Raw genomic sequence first — 21,547 nt, 5'->3', positions numbered from 1 at the left:
TGTGTAAAGAATTTTCATCTTGTATGAGTAAAGAATTTGAGATGAGTATGATGGGAGAGTTGACGTACTTCCTTGGACTCCAAATCAAACAAAACGAGGAAGGAATTTTCATAAATCAAGCCAAGTATGTGAAAGATCTACTCAAAAGATTTGGCTATGATAATGGAACAACAAAAAACACTCTAATGAGTACTACCATCAAGCTGGACAAAGATGAGAAAGGTAAGGAAGTTGACATCAAGACTTATTGAGGTATGATCGGATCGTTACTCTATTTGACTGCTAGTAGACCTAATATTATATTTAGTTTTTGCTTGTGTGCTAGATTTCAATCTTGTCCTAAAGAGTCACACATGCTTGCTGTCAAACGAATTTTTTGATATTTGATTGGCACCATTAATCTTGGCCTTTGGTATCCTAGGGGAACTCATATTGACTTAACTTGTTATTCGGATGCTGATTTTGCCGGATATAAAGTTAATAGAAAAAGTATTAGTCAAACATGTCACTTCCTAGACCATTCACTTGTCTCTTGGTTTAGTAAGAAACAAAACTCGGTTGCTCTTTCAACTACAGAGGCCGAATATATAGCTGCTAGTAGTTGTTGTGCACAAATTCTTTGGATGAAACAAACTCTTAGAGACTATGGTATTAATCTTAATCAAATACCTATCTTGTGTGACAATACTAGTGCTATTTACCTATCCAAGAATCCCATTCAACAGTCTAGAACTAAGCATATAGAAATTAGGCATCACTTCCTTAGAGATCATGTTAAAAAAGGAGATGTTGTAATTAAATTTGTTTCTATTGAAAATCAGCTTGTGGATATCTTTACAAAACCTCTTAGCGAAGAGCATTTTATAAAGATAAGACATGAGCTTGGAATGATAAATGTTGCATCTTAACTTATGATTTTTTAAATGGCTTGATATGTATGTTATTATATGGATTTATGCTTCATGAATTAAATAGCTTGAGATGTTTGTTATTTTATGAATTTATTTTTCATGCATTAAATAACTTATTGAAAAGTTTTGAATCTCAAAATTATTTAAAATTAATCAATTTTAAAGCCAAAAATAAAATGGTGTGTATAATACAAGTATAAGAGATTGCCTATATTCTCTGAGTCATATTCCAGATAACCGGATTGGAAAACCGGTAAACCGCTTTTATTATCTCTTTTTCTGGAAAGAACTGGTCAACCGGTTATAAAATCTTGAAAACTAGATTTTGTTTAGTGCTTACTGGAACAATCCAAATAAACTGGTTATGGAATCCGGCTACCCGAATTCGCGTATGCCCTTCATTGTATTTAACCAAACCGGTAACAGCTTGCAATATTCTGGATCCAACCGGCAAGCCGGTTCATGATATTTGGAAAATCAGATTCGAAATTACCTTTGTTGGACAGAAATGGATAACCGGTTATTCAATTCTGAAATTTGAATTTGAGTTGCAAACTCACTGCCCACAACCGGTTAACCGGTTAGGCATATCCGGATAGCCGAATTCGGGCATATATACACTGTTTATCTTCTTCTGCCCTCTTTTGGTAAACCGGTTAGCTTTCTCTCTCTAAACGCCGCTTATTCCTTTTTCGTTTTCTCTAAAAAATCCATCATTTTCACTTGTTTTTTATGCAAATCGATCCATAAAACTTTTTTCCCATCCGTTCTTGTATCCAAAATCATCCTTCAGATCCTTTTTCAACCTCAAAATCACTAGATCCGAAATCAAATTTAGGGTTTCAACCAAATTTTTCTCTCTTTAGATTTCTTCATCTTTATCCGTTTTTGAACCAAATTACCTCTCAAACTCTCTTTCAATCCTCATCATCCCCCTTCTTATTACCTTATTTCACCTCAAATCATTCAAAATCAGCATGTGAAGCTCACGGCCAGTTCGAAGAAAAGGCAAAGAATCGGTTCAACAACCCAACCGGTCACGGCAAGCAGGGGGCACCTCCAATCAATCTAACTTTGAGTCCACACACTTTCAGAACCACAAACATTTAGCCAAACGATTTCACCAACAATTCATGACTCGTGAAGTACTCCAGACTTTTTTTGTTTTACCGAATTGGTTGAATAATCTTAGTATTAGCAATAAAACTTTATTACAATTGTTAGAAGATGTTGGTTGGATTAATGCACTCGTTTTTGAGGAAAATGTATATCACGATTTGATGAGAGTATTTTACTCGAATATGGATTGTTCCGCGGAGAAAGAGAATCAAGTAATCACCACAGTTGGAGGAGTTTCAATTAAGTTTGATGATTCGGAGTTGAACTCTATCCTAGGAACTTCCAATGATGGTCTAGAAATGTTTTCACCTAGGAAATCTCCTGATATTGATGACTATGTTCATATTGATGCTGTTAAGAATTTATGTCGTCGTATTAACCTTTCGGATGACGATTGTACTATCCATTTCCGCACCCAATGTCTTTGTCTTCAAACTCAGATATTACTTCGTTTTATTCAGAGTATTGTGATTCCTAGATCATGCCATTTGGATGAGGTTTCTCATATGGTTGTTGCCTTGATTGATTGTATTCTTAGACGTCGTCCGGTCGACTTAGGATACACCATTGTCCGAAACATGCTTTGTATACCTAAGTTGATTACTCGTTCCCTTCCGTATGGTCATTTAATCACTCGAATCCTCAAATACTTTAGCATCCCTATCCAAGCACCATCATATAGGCTATCTAAAAGCATTGGGGATGAGGCTGTTAGTTCTTTAGGTTTTAAGTGGAGTAATGGCACTTGGGTGAAATTTACTAATACTAAGTTCAACTTTCTTGCTCCAAGTGATGAGCGGCCACTTAATGTTGTGGTTCCAGCCAATCAGCTACCTGTTTTTTCGCTTTTATTTCGGGGTCAGCGTAGACGTCGAGCTTCTTCAATATCTACCTCTGCTCCTGCAGCCTCTGCACCTGCTTTATCATATCCCGAGCCTCCTATTTCTAGAGAGGTTACTCTTCAGCAGCTTATGGATGAGGTAAGGACACTCTCTGTGAGCCAGACTGAGTTTCAGCAGCAGCAGCAGCAGTTTATTCATGGAAAGCGCCTCCTCTTTAAGCATTTTGGCATTCCATATCCGTATCCACCTCCATCACCACCATCCTCACCACCTCAGTAGTATCTTATGCTTGTATTTGGACACACCTACATTTCATTTACTGCATTATGTTCTTTTATTTTCGATTATATGGATAATTGTTATGATGTTGGATTATGTATTGCTTTTGGATGATATGGATTTGCTTTGATGGATTATTATGTTCTTTTCTTATGTTTTAGATATTTTTGTACTAATGTGCTGTAGTGAGATTTTGATCATTGATTAAGGGGGAGCTTTTATTCTTTTTGATGATGAAGGGAGAGATATAATATGTAAGGGAGAAATATTCATTTGTTATGAAAAATATTCATATGCACTTATGTAGGGGGAGCTTTTAAATGTTTTTTGAAATTAGTCTTTAAACCTTGCATTGATTAAAGGGGAGCTTTTCGTGACTAGATTAAATTTTTATAATGTGTTTTGTCATCATAAAAAAAGGGGATATTGTTAGCCTATATAGCTATAGATATTGATTTTGATGATAACAAACCACATGTGTTGATTAAACAAAAATTTATGTATTGTGCTTTCATAATAAGAAAATGATTTTATAATCTTTGATTTTAATAAATATTGTTTTGAATTTCGGATTTGGACCTATTTGAAAATATTTAAATATTTTGGGTCATTCTATAATTTCACATATTTTGGGTGTTATCATAATTTTAGAAAGTTTTGGGATTGACAAAGCATTATTTAAAAATTCTGAAATTGGACCTATTTGAGAATTTTCATAACGGTTTGAGCTATAATTTAATTTTATAAAATTTTAGGGTCAAACTAGAATTTTAGAAAATAGTTCACTGTAGCAGTTACTGTAGCAAGCAGCTATCCAGATCCTAACAAACGGTAGACTGAATTTGGGTAGAAAGCTTATGGAACATAAACAGCTATTCGGATTTCATAAGCGGCATACCGGATGTTCAGAAATTTAAAAGTTTGGCTGTAATGGTAACATTAAGCGGGTAACTGAATGTCCATAAACGGTAAGTCGGTTGTGACCAAAATGTGCATAACGCCTACTTTTTGAGCTCAAACTATAAAAACTCAAATCCAATTCATTTTCAAGCTCTCCAACAAGCAAAAACAAAAAGCACACAACATATCTTGAGTTCTCAATTCGCAAGTCATTATTCATTTAATCATTGTTGTTCTTCAATTTATACATCTACTCTTTAAGAGAGTTTTTGTTGCAACTTTCATTTCTTCATCTTAATTGTGAGTGTTTGAGTGTGTGAGACACTTGAGTGAAGAGATTAGGAGATAATCTCTTTGTTGTAAAGGTTCATTGACACCTTGAAGTCAATTGTAAACGTTTGAAGTTTGGAAGGCTTGGATAGTGAAACCCTCAAGCTTGGATCACTTGGAGGTGTGGACGTAGGCGGGAATTACCGAACCATGTAAAATTTCGTGTGTTTGTTTCTCTTCTCTCTTACTCATTTGTTATTGTGCTTTTATTGAACTTATTGTTTTCCAATTCATTAAGGCGTTAGATTGGATTAGCGTGTGGCTTTGTTAGGATAATTTTTAAAATACCAATTCACCCCCCCTCTTAGGTTGCACACTTGTATTTCAGTAGAAACTTTTACCACTAGACTGAATGTTTCAATATAATCAATGCCATGAACCTGATGAAACCCTTTAGCAACCAATCGCGCTTTGTACTTTAGTATTGACCCATCAGGATTGTATTTTATTCTGAAAACCCATTTATTACTAACCACTTTAACATGAGCTTTAGGTAATACCAATTCCCAAGTATTATTAGCTTGGAGGGCTTGAAACTCTTCTTGCATGGCTTTGAACCATTGTGGATCAGTTAAAGCTTGAGTGACAGATGCAGGTTGAAATGGTTGGGCTAAAAGAGTTGAGAGATAAGACTTTGGTTTAAAAATGCCATTCTTAGACCTAATGATCATAGAATGACCAACAAAGGTGGTTCAGGAAGGATATGAGGTGGAGAATTACTTAAAAGAGAAGATGAGTTGTGTGAAGAATATGAGGTATAGTTTGAATTATGTGTGGTAGAAACTGAGAGCAAAGGTGAGTATTGAGGTGATACCTGAGGAGATGTTGAGATTGGAGCTATAGAATCATATGCTAAAGTTGTTGCTAAAGGAGCTTGAAGTTGAATAACAGAAGATGATGAAGAATGATACTTAGAATCTGACTGAAGTGCAGATTCTGTTTGAGAAGATATTGAGACTGAGGAAAAATCAAGACCATGAACATAAGGAAATGATTTTTCATCAAAGACTACATGATTAGAAATGTATGTTCTTCCAGAGGAAGGTCGACATAGGTAGCCCTTATGATTGGAACTATATCCAATAAAAATACACCTACCAATCCTGAATTCAAGTTTGTGTCTGTTATAGGGTCTTAGATAAGGAAAACATGCATAACCAACAATTCTAAGAGTAGAATAATCTGGTTTTTTATGGATTAGTTTTTGATAGGGTGAGATATTATGCAAGACTGGTGTGGGAAGTCTGTTGATTAGGAAAGCGGCAGTATGAAAGGCATTCCACCAGAATTTTAAATGAAGATGTACTTGAGCAAGTAAGGTAAGGCCATCATCAACAATATGTCTATGTTTCCGTTCAATTCTTCCATTTTGATGATGAATATGAGGACAAGGATGCCTAAATTGGATTCCTGAATTGTTGAGTAAGGAAGAAAATGATATGAATTCCCCACCCCAGTCAGTTTGTACTGTTTTGATATTCTTTTGTAGATGCTTTTCAATCAAGGTTTTGAACTTCACAAACATTGTTAATGCATCAGACTTGGAGTTTAATGGAAATATCCAAGTAAAACGGCTAAAATCATCTAAGATTGATAGGTAATAGGCATAACCTTGAGTGAAAGTAACATGAGGGGGACCCAAATATCTGTATAAAGTAGCTATAATGGTTTTGTGGACTTAGTTTGAACAGAGTTAAAATGTAACATATGATTCTTTCTAAATTGGCAAGCATAACAGAATTCTAAGTTTTGAATTTTATTGAGACTACCAAACTTGTTAAATGAGTCAAGGATTGTTTTCAAGACATGAACAGCAGGGTGTCCCAATCTTCTATGAAGAAGATTTACATCAACAACTTTTGAAGCCATAACAGACAGACAAGACTTTTTATTTTCCTGAAAGGAATTGAAACCAAAAGTTTCACAAGCTAAATGAGGAAAACAATCAAAAAAAGACTAAAATTTATTCTGAGTAAGAGAAATTGTATTGACAGCAACAGACTAAGGATGAGAACTTGGACTTTTGACTATATGGAGACCTCTTTTAGCAACTCCTTCAAGCAATATGATCCATGTTCTCCTAGCCTTAATAAAACAATAAGTTCCAACAAATTCAAGGGTAACATTATTATCAGCAAGTAATTTAGAAACACTGAGTAAATTCTTAGTGATTTTAGGTACATGTAAAACATGATTAAGAAACAATGACTCAAATGTGTTTGTAGTAAGTTGTACTGATCCAACATGTTCAATAAGCAATGCATTTCCATCACCAACATATAGTTGTTCATTACCAACATAAGCTTTAGGATTGACAAGCTTACTTAAATCATTTGTGATGTGGTTAGTTGCTTCACTATCGATATACCAAGAGGGATCTTCAACAATCTCAGGATTTGCAGCACAAGTTACTTGAGTTGATGGTCCAAAGATACTAGGCATACCATTGGGAACATTTCCAGAAAAATATGGAGAGAGACTGTGAGTAAAGCTCGGAGTAGAGAACCCATGAGTGTGTCCAGGAGCAAAAGCATTAAAGCCAATAGTGTAATTATAAGGAGTATAGCCAGGGATAAGAGTAGGATCTAAGTAAGCCATATTGGCTTGAAATGCAGCTCCTCTTGGCATATAAACATTCCCAAAATTAAGTCCAGAAAAAACTGACCCTCTGCCAAAGTTATTAAAAGACCTGCCTCTACCATATTGTCCTCTGAAATTTCCTCTACCAAAATTCTTCTGAGGAACAAATGAAGGATTGAACCTGTTTTTGCATCTATTTGCTCCATGTCCAGGAATGAAGCAAATCTGACAGACAAGATTAGAAAAATTTCTTCCACTAGCAAATTGAGGTCCTCCATTATTATTAAAACCTCCATTATAACCACCAAAATTTGGACTATTATCATTTCCAAAATTACCTCCAGAATTTTTCTGAAATCCATTATTATTTTTGCCAGAATATGAGCCTTTTTTAGCTACATTTGTAGACATATGATGCATAACATCACTAGCAATTTTGCCTTTCTTTCAATCAATCCTATTTTCATGATTCAGAAGTAGTGAGTACAAATCATCTAGAGTAATAGTTCCTTCTTTGGCTAAAATATCAGTTATCAAAGACTCATAATCAAAAGAATTAAGACCGGTCAGCACATGCATAATAAAGTCACTTAGCTCAATTGGTTTCCCTGCTAAGGCTAATGTATCTGCTATACGTTTGATTTTAGAAAAATATTCAACCATAGTCATAGATCCTTTCTTAATTGTCTGGATTTGCATTCTAAGTGTTTGAATTCGTGCTTGAGACTGAGAAATGAACATACAGTTAAGTGATTCCCAGAGTTGCTTTGAAGTTGCACAATCAATCACAGTTGACAGCAAGCTTTGCTGAATGGATGACATCATCCAATTCAAGAGAAGTTGATTCGTCTTTATCCAAGCAACGAACTCAGGATTTGCAAATCGTGATTCATTTTCATCTGATGTTGAAGCTTCACCAGTATTGGAAAGTGAGATAAATTTCTCTAGACATTTCAGATCACCATTAATAAAGCCTTCTAAACTGTTTCCTTTAATTGAAGCCAAAACTTGTGTTCTCCACAAAATGAAATTGTTTTGATCCAGTTTTATTGGTGTGACAAAGCTATAGGATGAATTGGATTGAGTAATATTTGCCATTGGTAGCTTTGATACCATGATAGAAACTTAAGTATATGTGTTTGGCAAACGAGAAAGTTGAAAGAAAGAGAAAGAAAATCTTATAAAGGAAACTTATAGAAACTTCTTATTAACAGAATGAATACATCTCACACACACTTTTATAACGAGTATCAATCAATTGTTAATAAGTTGTTACACACACACGTGAGATTTCTTAAACCAATATAACTAACTGAGCCACGTCAGCTGAGTGAGCTAATTTGCTACACTCATACATAAGGATGGCAGTTTAACCCAGACCCGGACGAACCCGGATAATTCGGGACGGGTTGAACCCATACCGGAGTGTAAAAAATCTGGTATCCGGAATGAATTTTGGTTCTGGGTTTGGGTTAACCCGTATATCCGGAACCCGGACCCGGATATCTTATTTTAATATTATTTTTTAATTATATTTATTAATTAATATAAATACAAACAACGAAAAAAAAAACCCAATTTTATCTATTCCTCTTCCTCATATCGCAGCTGCCGCCTGCTGCAGGAAAAGTGCCTATTCATCATCATCAGTCCAGACTGTTGCCGTCACAAGCTCGAGTTCACCATCGTCGCCAACGCCTTGCGTCTTTTGTCAGATCGCTCGCAATTCGAACTCAACAACACTCCTTCATTCGGTTTGCCCCGCTCTCTGTCTCTCTTAAACTCCATGCGTTAACATCTTCGATTTGGCCGCAGGAGACCAAATGGCTGGATTAATCTTTAACTAATCCATGGATCTTCCTTCATTTCCTTCGCAACCAAACAGGGCCTTTACCTTGGATTAACGTGCTAATTATTTTCGCTTTGTGGCATCATGCAAGACAAGAAGGTCGTCGCTTTCAGGACATCAAGCATTCAAGCCCACTGCTTGCAGGTTTCATAGAAAATGATGGAGAAATATTTGTGGTTTTTTTATTAATTGAAATATTGAAATTTATGGATTTATATTATTGGATGTGTTATTGCTTAGAAAATTGTATTGTTTATGGATGATTTACAATCCGAATGTGTTATTGATTGGAAATGTATTAAAATTTTATTTTTAGAATTTTAGAAACTGATTCATTGATCTGGGTTCAAAACCTGGATTTTGCCGGGTTAAACCCATTCCGGACCCGGATGAAAAAAACCGGATTTTAATGCGGGTCCGGGAAGAAGAAAATGGTGTTCGGATCCGGAACCGAAAAGGCTAAACCTGAACCCGAACCTGAATTTTACCATCCCTAGTCATACAGACAATAACAACATGTGCTCGTTTCCTCTGTTTCATCACATTTTATCAACTTGACTAACAAGTTTCAACCATTTTAATTTATTGTATCATTAAAGTAAATGCGGTACATGTGTTTTCTTCTTGGTGGGTCAAAATCGTGTGACTTTGGGATATGGACATGCGCACATATCATTCAAAACGCTTTTCATGCAACTTGAATTTTGTTTATTTTTGCTTAGAATTTCTCTTTCAATTTACTGAGGAGACAGACATAGGGAAAAGAAAAAAGAAAAATAAGCTGCGGAAAAAACGATGACTTTGGAATTAATGCGAGAAAATTCCTAGAAGTTGCGGTGTCAATGTGTTATTTCAAAGTGCACGTTGATTGAATGTGTTAAGAATACAAGAGTCAGCAGAGTCAGCATTAGCAACGGCTCAACGTCAGCTCAGAGTCAGCAGTAGCTCAGCATTAGCATCAGCTCTACGTTAGCTCAGAATAACAAACTTTGATGATGTGGCCGCTGAGTCAGCAAGTTAGCTAGAATTAAGCAGAGCCATATTTCTCATTCTGTTAAGACAGTTTGTTTACTTGAGCTTAATTCAAGCACATGCCATTTGTGTGTATAGAAAGTTCCGGATGTATGTATAAATCGGCTTGTAAAATCAGATTCAAGAAGTATGAAATATACGTTAAGCTCATCAAATTCTCTCTTTCAAGTCAACACTTTCTTTTCAACTTTCTCAGTAGCTAAACAGCATTGTTCTGCAAATTAAACTTTGATTGAATGCAACATGCATATGTAAATCTAAGTCAGTGACGTGGAAAACGATAAATGTATTTTTACCCTCTCTCATCTGCGCTCTCAGCATCAGAATTAAACAGTTAAACCTAGTCTATCACCACCACCACCAATCAGTATATATTTTACACTGAGGATGATAAAGACGTACATGTATCCTCAAATGATCACAATAAAAATTTGCACTTCTAGATATTATAAAGGTCTACAAAGCATGCGAACATCCAGAGATGTAAAGAATGGTGGAATAATGTCAAAGGCCGGTGGCCACAAAGCCAATTCAAGTTGGCTTTGACAAGCCGGCCAAAGAAAATGGTGATGCCGGCCAAAGAAAATGGTGCCATCCAAATGGAGAAAAAGAAGAAGTTGGCAACAACATTTGAAATATATACATATATATATATATATTAATTTAATAGCCATTTTTTGGCTATAAAAGGAAGAGCTCCCTAATTCATTTTATTCCAATCTTGAGATCCAAGTTTTGTAGAGAGAATTGAGAGTTTAAGAGCTTGCATTTATAAGCTCTAATTTTAGTGATTTGAGAGTTTGGGTGTATTGAGGTTTTGGGTAGTGAGCTAAAATACTACAATACTTGTAACTTCTTTTCACTAGTAAAATATTTCCTTTTGTCTTCGCCCGTGGATGTAGGTTAAAAGCCGAACCACGTAATTTCTGGTGTCCTCTATTGTGCTTGTTCTTTATTTTATTTCCAATTTCATTTTAGCTGCGGTCCTGCTTCACCCACCAATTTCCTAACAGTGGTATCAGAGCTATTGGTTGTATTTTTGGAGTCAGGAATTGTTCACGTATTCACGTATACAGTGTACGGCACTATTCACGTATACGGCATACGATACTATTCACGTATACGGAGTACGGCACTATTCACGTATACGGTGTACGGTACTATTCATGTATACGGTACTATTCACGTGAAACGGTGGAAGCGATCCAAGAATTTTGCGGTGCAAAGCAGGGAATAGTGGTGTGAGTAAAGCAACTGTGTGATTCTGTACATGTCTAGGAAAGTTCTGTCACAAAGGCGATAAGAGCTTAAGGAGTCTGGGTTTTAAGTGGGACCATTGTGACCCCTCCAGTCTTTCCTGGGAACTTTCCTGGTGTGCATTCTCACACATACTCACAACTATTCAAGGTGGTACACTAGCTTGTGTACAGTATTTATCAATAAAATGGCGGCAAAGTATGAAATTGAGAAATTTAACGGAAATAATTTTTCGTTGTGGAAAATGAAGATGAAAGCTGTATTGAGGAAAAATAATTGCTTGGCAGTAATTGAAGAAAGGCCCATGGAGATAACTGATGACAAGTGGAACGAGGTAGACGGCAACGCCATTTCTGATCTACACTTGGCACTTGCGGATGGAGTATTATCCAGTGTGGCAGAGAAAAATACGGCGAAGGAAATATGGGATACTCTCACAAAATTGTACGAGGCCAAGTCACTACACAATAAAATCTTCTTGAAGAGGAAACTCTATACTCTTCGAATGGCGGAATCTACAATGGTGACCGACCACATCAACACATTGAAGACTCTATTTTCACAACTCACAACGTTGGGTCATAATATAGAGGAAAATGAACGTGCAGAGCTTCTACTTCAAAGTCTACCAGATTCGTATGATCAACTCATCATCAACCTGACGAACAACAATCCAGTGGAGGGTCTAGTTTTCGACGATGTTGCAGCCTCCGTATTAAATGAGGAGAGCAGGCGAAAAAACAAGGAAAACAGACAAGCAAGTTCGCAGCAAGCGGAGGCGCTATCGGTGACGAGAGGAAGATCAACAGAACGTGGCCCCAGTGGGAGTCAAAATCATGGTAGATCAAAATCCAGAAGTAAGAAGAATGTTAAATGCTACAACTGTGGCAAGAAAGGGCACGTCAAAAAGGAGTGTTGGAGTAACCAGAAGAAAAAAGAGGGCAAAGAACCTGAGTCATCAAATGCTCAGGGGTGTGTAGCAAGTACCTCAGATGATGGCGAAATTCTCTACAGTGAGGCAACAACTGTTTCAGAAGGCAGAAAACGACTTTCTGATGTCTGGCTTATAGACTCGGGAGCTACCTGGCACATGACCTTTAGGAGAGAATGGTTCCACACATATGAACCTATCTCAGGAGGATCTGTATATATGGGTAACGATCATGCCTTGGAGATCGCTGGTATTGGTACTATCAAAATAAAAATGTTTGATGGTACAATTCGCACAATTGGAGAGGTAAGACATGTCAATGGCCTAAAGAAAAATCTATTGTCTTTGGGACAAATGGATAGTCATGGGTGCAAAACTCATGTGGAGAATGGAATTATGAAGATCGTTAAAGGCGCACTTGTATTGATGAAGGCAGAAAAGATCCGTGCTAATCTATTCATGCTTAAAGGAGAAACACTACAGGAGGCTGATGCGTGTGTCGCGTCAAATGGAGAAGAATCAACGATGATGTGGCATCTCAAACTCGGCCACATGTCAGAACAAGGCTTGAAGATTCTCTCTGAGCGAAAATTGCTTCCGGGGCTCAAATCGGTAAGTTTACCATTTTGCGAGCATTGTGTTACAAGTAAGCAGCATAGATTAAAATTTAGTAGATCTATTGCTAGAAGTAAATGCATTCTAGACTTGATTCATTCTGATGTTTGGGAATCACCGAATATATCCATGGGAGGTGCAAAGTACATGGTGACTTTCATTGATGATTATTCCAGAAGATGTTGGGTGTATCCAATTAAGAAAAAGTCAGATGTATTTCCAGTGTTTAAAGAATACAAAGCGCGGGTGGAACTTGAATCTGGTAAAAAGATCAAGTGCTTGAGGACAGATAATGGTGGAGAATATACAGACGGCGAGTTTCTTGCTTTCTGTAAGCAAGAAGGTATTCAGAGACAGTTCACGGTGGCATACACTCCTCAACAAAATGGAGTGGCAGAACGGATGAACAGAACTCTTACAGAAAGAATAAGAGCTATGTTGAGGACTGCTGGTCTACCCAATTCATTCTGGGCAGAAGCAGCCAAAACTGCCTGTTATATAGTAAATCGGTCGCCATCTACAGCTATTGGGTTGAAGACGGCGATGGAGATGTGGACTGGAAAGCCAGCTGATTATTCCTACCTACATGCATTTGGATGTCCTGTGTACGTGATGTACAATGCCCAAGAAAGAACAAAGCTGGATGCAAAATCTAGAAGATGTATCTTCTTGGGGTATGCTGATGGAGTAAAGGGGTATCGTTTGTGGGACCCCACTGCCCACAAGATCGTCATCAGCAGAGATGTTATTTTTGTAGAAGATCAACTGCAAAGAAAAGATGAAGATGATGGCACTGTAAAAGAAAAGTCAGAGACTGTGCCGGTATATGTCGAAAATAATCCAGAAGATTCAGATTCTTCTGAAGCAGCATCAGAGCACGAGGAACAAGAACCAGTTGAGTCCGAGGCTCCAGAAGTTCGTCGGTCAACTCGTGAGAGACGACCGCCAACGTGGCACTCGGAGTATGTCACAGAGATCAACGTTGCATACTGTCTTCTAACAGAGGATGGAGAGCCTTCAACTTTCCATGAAGCTTTAAACAGCTCAGATGTTGCTTTGTGGGTGACAGCAATGCAGGAAGAAATTGAAGCTCTACACAAGAACAAGACATGGGAACTTGTACCACTACCACGTGGAAGAAAAGCCATTGGAAACAAATGGGTCTACAAGATCAAACGTGATGGCAATGACCAAGTGGAGCGGTATCGTGCGAGACTGGTAGTGAAAGGATATGCTCAGAAAGAAGGTATTGACTTCAACGAGATATTTTCTCCGGTGGTTCGACTCACAACAGTCAGAATAGTCTTGGCAATGTGTGCTACATTTGACCTACATCTAGAGCAGTTAGATGTTAAAACTGCATTTCTTCATGGAGAACTTGAAGAAGAAATTTATATGCTCCAACCAGAAGGTTTTGCAAAAAAAGGAAAGGAGAACTTGGTTTGCAGGTTGAACAAATCTCTATACGGTCTCAAACAGGCGCCAAGGTGTTGGTATAAGAGATTTGATTCCTTCATCATGAGCCTTGGATATAACAGACTCAGTTCAGATCATTGTACATATTACAAGAGATTTGAAGATAATGATTTCATCATTTTGCTGTTGTATGTGGATGACATGTTGGTAGCAGGTCCCAACAAAGATCGAATCCAAGAATTGAAGGCACAGTTAGCTAGGGAGTTTGAAATGAAGGACTTGGGACCAGCAAACAAGATTCTAGGGATGCAAATTCACCGAGACAGAAATAACAGGAAGATTTGGCTCTCACAGAAGAATTATTTGAAGAAAATCTTGCGGCGCTTCAACATGCAAGATTGTAAGTCAATTTCTACCCCACTTCCTGTTAATTTCAAATTATCCTCAAGTATGTGTCCTAGCAATGAAGCAGAGAGGAAGGAGATGTCTCGAGTACCGTATGCATCAGCAGTGGGAAGTTTAATGTTCGCTATGATATGTACAAGACCGGACATTGCACAAGCAGTGGGAGCAGTCAGTCGATACATGGCGAATCCTGGCGGAGAGCATTGGATAACTGTGAAGAGGATTCTGAGATACATCAGAGGAACCTCAGATGTTGCATTATGTTATGGAGGATCAGAGTTTACTGTCAGAGGTTATGTGGATTCAGATTTTGCAGGAGATCTTGATAAAAGGAAATCCACTACTGGTTATGTGTTTACACTTGCGGGAGCAACTGTAAGCTGGGTTTCGAAACTGCAGACCGTTGTGGCTTTATCTACAACAGAAGCAGAATACATGGCAGCTACACAAGCTTGCAAGGAAGCTATCTGGATACAAAGATTATTGGAGGAGCTCGGGCACAAACAACAGAAAATTCCTGTGTTTTGTGACAGTCAGAGTGCCTTGCACATTGCAAGGAATCCAGCTTTTCATTCCAGGACAAAGCACATAGGAGTTCAGTATCACTTCGTTCGAGAAGTAGTGGAAGATGGAAGTGTGGATTTACAGAAAATCCATACGAAGGAGAACCTAGCAGATGTTTTGACCAAGCCGATAAATACTGATAAGTTTGTCTGGAGTAGATCCTCCTGTGGCCTAGCAGCAACGTAGGCAACATGATTATGGCGAAGCAGAAAGGATGATGTGGAGATTGATTGATTTTCAATCAAATCTCCAAGTGGGAGAAATGTCAAAGGCCGGTGGCCACAAAGCCAATTCAAGTTGGCTTTGACAAGCCGGCCAAAGAAAATGGTGATGCCGGCCAAAGAAAATGGTGCCATCCAAATGGAGAAAAAGAAGAAGTTGGCAACAACATTTGAAATATATACATATATATATATTAATTTAATAGCCATTTTTTGGCTATAAAAGGAAGAGCTCCCTAATTCATTTTATTCCAATCTTGAGATCCAAGTTTTGTAGAGAGAATTGAGAGTTTAAGAGCTTGCATTTATAAGCTCTAATTTTAGTGATTTGAGAGTTTGGGTGTATTGAGGTTTTGGGTAGTGAGCTAAAATACTACAATACTTGTAACTTCTTTTCACTAGTAAAATATTTCCTTTTGTCTTCGCCCGTGGATGTAGGTTAAAAGCCGAACCACGTAATTTCTGGTGTCCTCTATTGTGCTTGTTCTTTATTTTATTTCCAATTTCATTTTAGCTGCGGTCCTGCTTCACCCACCAATTTCCTAACAAATAATGCAGGATAAAGGACAGATCCACGAAGAAATTCCAAATTGTGCATTTACTGTAGTAATAAATTATTTATTATAAATATTAGAAATCATCGTGCATTTACTGTAGCAAGCACTGCAATGATGTGTGTGTGTATATATATGTATTAAAAATAAAAATGGAGCTTTCAGTTCTCTCAAAAGAAAATTAATTTAGGTTATATTTGGAATTAAGGTGCTGTACTTTTAAACTACAGCTGTTGTAGAAAAAAAAAGTTGTAACTATAAATAAAATTTAATAATTTATAGTAAATATAAATTTTAAATAATAATTTTGATAAGATTATTAAAGATATAATAGATTTTTCATGATATAAGTGAAAAACCATATTAACATAGGTTTCAAATTACAGCAATTAGTATTTACCAAACACCTTAGTGCTATAACTTTTAAGTTATACCTATCCAACATTAATCCCAAATGCACTCTTAATTGCTCAATCTGATTTCATTTCATGGATTTATGATTTATCAGGAACGGTCCCCATCTGCAGAAATTTTTTTAGGTTGTTTGGAGCCACTGGTATGGAACAACTCCGAATCCCACTGTATTTGACTGCTTTTGTTGACTGGCCTGAGGGTCGTTTTGGGCTGAAATGGCTCAAAAATTTCAAAGTCGTTTCATGCACCCCTGTAATTTAATCAAGCCGATAACTGCAAAAATCAAGAGTTATTTAATTCAGTTTATATATAATAAATTTAAAATGAATTTATAGCTCTATCTTCGTTGTATTATTATAAACGAAGAGCGTTATTCCTATTTATGCTCTGCTTGTAACCTTTTTAATTACCACTATCAAATCCTCGAGTTCATGGCCGACGTATATAAAAAGCAAAAATTCCTGAATTTGCAGCTATTAAAGATGCGTATCGCTACATTGAAGGTACTAGTCCAAATCCACGTAGAGGGCATTTTATCCATTTTCACCGGAACGTGGAACGGGGGAAAATATGCATTCACTATTATTATTACTTTTTTGTCCTCCTAATCCACTTTCCTTAGTTTTCTACCTTCTTCATCTTCTCCTTTCGAGATTGGGCAATGGCAGCTATGGGGAAGACCTCGACAAATATTTAAACTAAAGCCATGGGGTAACAAAAATTATAAGAATTGAAATATAAAGCCATAGGATAAAATAGTTAATTTAGTTTTGTAAGACTTCACTAGACAAACAAGCAAAAAGAGAAAGTACATGTGTTTAACATATTGAATGACCAGCAAAAACACAAATATTATTTACCTCAGATTTTATAAGACTTGGGATGTCTATCAACTGAGCATGTCCCGTTTTGGGGTAAAACCCAAAATGAATATGAATATGTACCATGTAATTGACAAGAATAATTCTTATCTCCAATCCACAAGAATAATACAAATTGTGGCTGATAATTAATATCTTCATGAGCAATACGTGTACGGAGGAGCGGAATTATGGGAGGTCTAGGACGCCAAACTTTAAAAATGACCTTTATCTAGGTAAATTTTATTCTTTACCCCCTCAGTTTCATAGTTCTCACGTATTGCCAGCTGCGTTAATAAAGTTTGTTGTTTCCACATTATTATACATGAAAAAAAAAACACGAATTGCAGAGCATATATATTACATAGTAACATAAATAATTGGTTCATTAAACGAATTGGTTCATTAAGTTAGTTGCTTCCATATTATTATAACATGAAAAACAAAAAAGGAATTGCAGAGCATCTATATTACATAGAAACATAAATAATTGGTTCATTAAAACATGTTTATTGTCATAAAACTGAAATATTAGGTAGTCCTTCATGGGTTATTGTGTTTAAATCGAGTTGATACTAGGACTTTGGGCTAGTTTGGTAATATTGTAACTTTTAAAATAATTATTGTTAGCTATACCATAGAAATAATCAACTATTAAGAGAATCAATTAAATATTTTGTAAAATATGTTTAAAAGTTTTGAGAGTTTTAAAAACAGTCAGATGTGTTTGATAAATCTTATTGTTAAATTACTGCAAGAATATAGAAAAATAAATTGGGCTTAACGTTGAATAAATTTTTTTACACATTTATAAACATATATATAATATATTTTGTTGTGTATATACAATAATTAATAACTCAAATAAATATTTAATTTTATTAAATTCATTTTTATTTTGTTATCTCAATATAATTGATGATATGATGATAATCTTTTTAAAGTGAACGATTTTATTTTCTAATTGATGAGGTTAATTTTAGACTTTTATAATATATATGGGATATACATAAACTGTATTGGGCAAAAGTCCATTTAGTCCCTGTATTTTAAGATTGATATCCATTTAGTCCTTGTATTTTTAAAAATGCCTCGAAACATCCCTGCCGTTAAAGTATTGATACCCATGCCATTACTTTTTATTTCTTTTGGCTTATTTTTACAATATCACCCTTTTATAATAATTTTTTTTGTTTAGACATTAATAAAAAGAAAATAATTAAATTACTAATTTAACTCTAGAAAATAAAAAAATTATATTAATTTTTTTACAAGCACCATTTGCACACTTGGTAGTTTGCATACAATTTTTGACAATTTAATTTTTGACAATTAAAAATTAATATAATTTTTTTATTTTTAGGGTTAAATTGGTAATTTAATTATTTTCTTTTTATTAATGTTCAAACAAAAAAATTATTATAAAAGGGTAATATTGTAAAAGTAAGTCAAAAGAAATAAAAAGTAACGGTAGGGCCGGGTATCAATACTTTAACGGCAGGGATATTTCGAGACATTTTTAAAAATACATGGACTAAATGGATACTAATCTTAAAATACAGGGACTAAATGAGCTTTTACCCAACTGTATTAAGTACAAAGCTAATTCTCAAATTTAGATTTTGAAAAGCACTCCTTCCCTTTTTTTCAAATATTTTATAGGATGTGTTGATTTTATCAAAAATGATTTCTAAAAAAAATTAATAAATATTACAATTAATTTCTAACTTTTCCAAATAACTTTTGAACCTCTTAAAAGCAATCCCAAAATGCGTCCTTTGAATGAATGCAACATGTAAGTTAAGAAGGTGAAATATATATAGAGCTGTTATCGGGACTCTGAATGAATGCAACATGTAAGTCACGAACGTGGAAGAACTGTAATCTTAGTCATGAGATTGTCTTATTACTTCTTCACAATCTCATTTTGGTTCAATTAAACAAATTATGAATATATGCTTGTTACTAGATATTATGCCCATCTCTGATCACCATCCACCATGCAATTTCTACCATTTTAATTTATTGTATCACGAAAGAATGTGTGCGATCATGCATGTGTTTTCTTCTTGGTGGGTCTAAGCCGTGTGACTTGATGAGGATAGTGTTGGATCATAAACTTGATCCAAGATGAATAAATCAAGCCCAACTCATGGAAGGTTCCATGAGTAGGTATGGTTTGTGAGGTGTGAGGATTGAATTATTTGAGTTAGGTGTGGTTGGAGAAGTATGTGAGTGGTAGGTTTTAATGGATGGTGAGAATTTGTTTATTAGTTGAATAAATGAATGGTTATGATTAGTTTGTTTCATGTATAAATACCCCCTCTCCCCTTTGGTTTAAACATCAAGTGAAGTAGCAAAATCTCTAAGGTGTAGAGAGTGAAAAATAAGAGTTGTAATTGGTGAGGAGTGTTGTTGAAGAAATAAAATAGTGTGTTTTATGTGAGTTTTATTTATTAATTCTCCAATAAAGTGGTATTAGAGCTAGTACTTGATGCTATATATGGTCATATAGCATATCAAATCGAAGATCTCGACGAGAGGAACGTGACGTCGCAAAACTCATCCCGATCCGAGACCGGACGCGCCCACACTTGCCGCCGGAATTTTTCTGTCCTGAAGCTGAGTCGACTCACCGAATTGAACTAAGCTGAGCCGAGCTGAACCGAATCAAGTCGAACCGAGCCAACTCGAGCTGAACTAATCCGGACCGAGCCAAGACTACCAAGCCGGTGTTGACCGTTGACCGTTGACTAGCGTTGACCGTTGACCGAAAGTTGACTCGAGTCCTTCCCAAGGTTTTTCGAAGTGCCGGATCCATCTGTGCTTTCAGAATCTCCAAATTCTCACTCAATTTGTGAGTTATGGCAAATGATAGTATGATGTCATTTCAAGTTCCACAATTAAAGGGAAGTAAGTTTGACAATTGGAGTATTAAAATGAAGGCTCTATTGGGCGCACATGACGTATGGGATGTCGTGGAGAAAGGCTTTATTGTGCCAGAAAATGAAGCCACTTCAACTGCGGCGCAGAAGGAGAATTTAAAAGACTTAAAGAAGAAAGAGAATAAAACAAAGTATCTCATCTTTCAATCATTAGATAAAGATGCTTTTGAAAAGATTACTAGTACAACCTCCTCAAAAGAAGCATGGGAGAAACTAGAGACCTCTTACAAAGGAGCGGAGCAAGTTAAGAAGGTTCGTCTCCAAACATTACGAGGAGAATTTGAGTCCTTACACATGAAGGTGTCGGAGTCAATTTCTGACTACTTTACTCTGGTTGTGACCGTTTCCAATGAATTAAAAAGAAATGGCTAGGAGTTAAAAGAGGTAAGGATCATTGAAAAGATACTTCGATCAGTAGACTCGAAGTTTGACCATATTGTTGTGACAATTAAGGAAACAAGAGATTTAGAGGATATGACGATCGAGCAACTTCAAGGAATGTTGCAAGCTTATGAAGAAAAACTAAAAAAGAAGTAAGGAATCGAAGAACAACTTCTCAAGATGGAGGTCAATCAAAAGAAAAGAGAAGAAAGCTCCGACAACGAGAGAAGACACTATGTCCGAGGAAGAGGACGAGGACATGGTAGAGGTCGTGGTCATGGACGAGGTTGGAATTTCAACAACAACAACTCAAATTATGCTAAAGGAGAAAGCTCAACCAGAGGATGAGACAGAGGCAATCCAAGATCGAGGTATGACAAATCCCAAGTACAGTGCTGTAATTGTCAAAAGTTTGGGCATTATGCTTCAGAATACAGAGCTCCAAGCACCAGAATTGAAGAGAAAGTGAACTATGCTGAAGAGAAAAATGGTGAAGATGATACACTTTTACTAGCACGCAATAACACAAGTGGAGGTTAAGAAAATACATGGTATCTTGACACAGGTGCTAGCAATCATATGAGTGGAAACAAAATAATGTTCGTGCAACTAAGTGAATCTATGAATGACAGTGTTGCTTTTGGAGATGATTCAAAAGTACCAGTGAAGGGTAGAGGTAACATTCTTTTTTGTGCAAAAGATGGTAGTCACAAAATAATTTCAAATGTTTATTATGTGCCCAATATAAAAAGCAACATTCTTAGTTTGGGTCAACTTTTAGAAAAATGCTATAATATTCACTTAAAAGATTATAGTCTTTTCCTAAGAGATGACAAAGGAAATCTAATTACAAAGGTGAGAATGTCAAAGAATAGAATGTTTCCTTTAAATATTCAAAATGATGTTGCAAAATGTCTCAAAGCCTGTCACAAAGATCAATCCTGGATTTGGCATCTTCGATATGGGCATCTCAACTTTGAAGGACTGGAGCTACTATCTAAGAAGAACATGGTGAAAGGCTTACCATACATTAATCACCCTGATCAACTTTGTGAAGGATGTTTACTTGGCAAGCAGTTTAAAAAGAGCTTTCCAAAGGAGTCAAACTCAAGAGCTCAGAAGCCACTCGAGCTCATTCATAC

At 36.2% G+C, this 21,547-nt stretch overlaps 1 protein-coding gene across 1 annotated transcript; it reads right to left on the bottom strand.

Moving 5' to 3' along the window:
• Positions 1-6,382: 6,382 nt before the first annotated feature.
• LOC112101007 lies at positions 6,383-7,372 on the bottom strand. Its single transcript, XM_024190899.1, has one exon. The coding sequence runs from the start codon at positions 7,370-7,372 to the stop codon at positions 6,383-6,385; it is 990 nt and encodes a 329-aa protein (XP_024046667.1).
• Between the last annotated feature and the right edge of the window lie 14,175 nt (positions 7,373-21,547).

This window comes from Citrus clementina, unplaced genomic scaffold (assembly GCF_000493195.1).
Source record: "Citrus clementina cultivar Clemenules unplaced genomic scaffold, Citrus_clementina_v1.0 scaffold_2, whole genome shotgun sequence".
Taxonomy (NCBI): Eukaryota; Viridiplantae; Streptophyta; class Magnoliopsida; order Sapindales; family Rutaceae; genus Citrus; species Citrus x clementina.
This window is presented reverse-complemented; position numbering and strand designations above follow the sequence as displayed.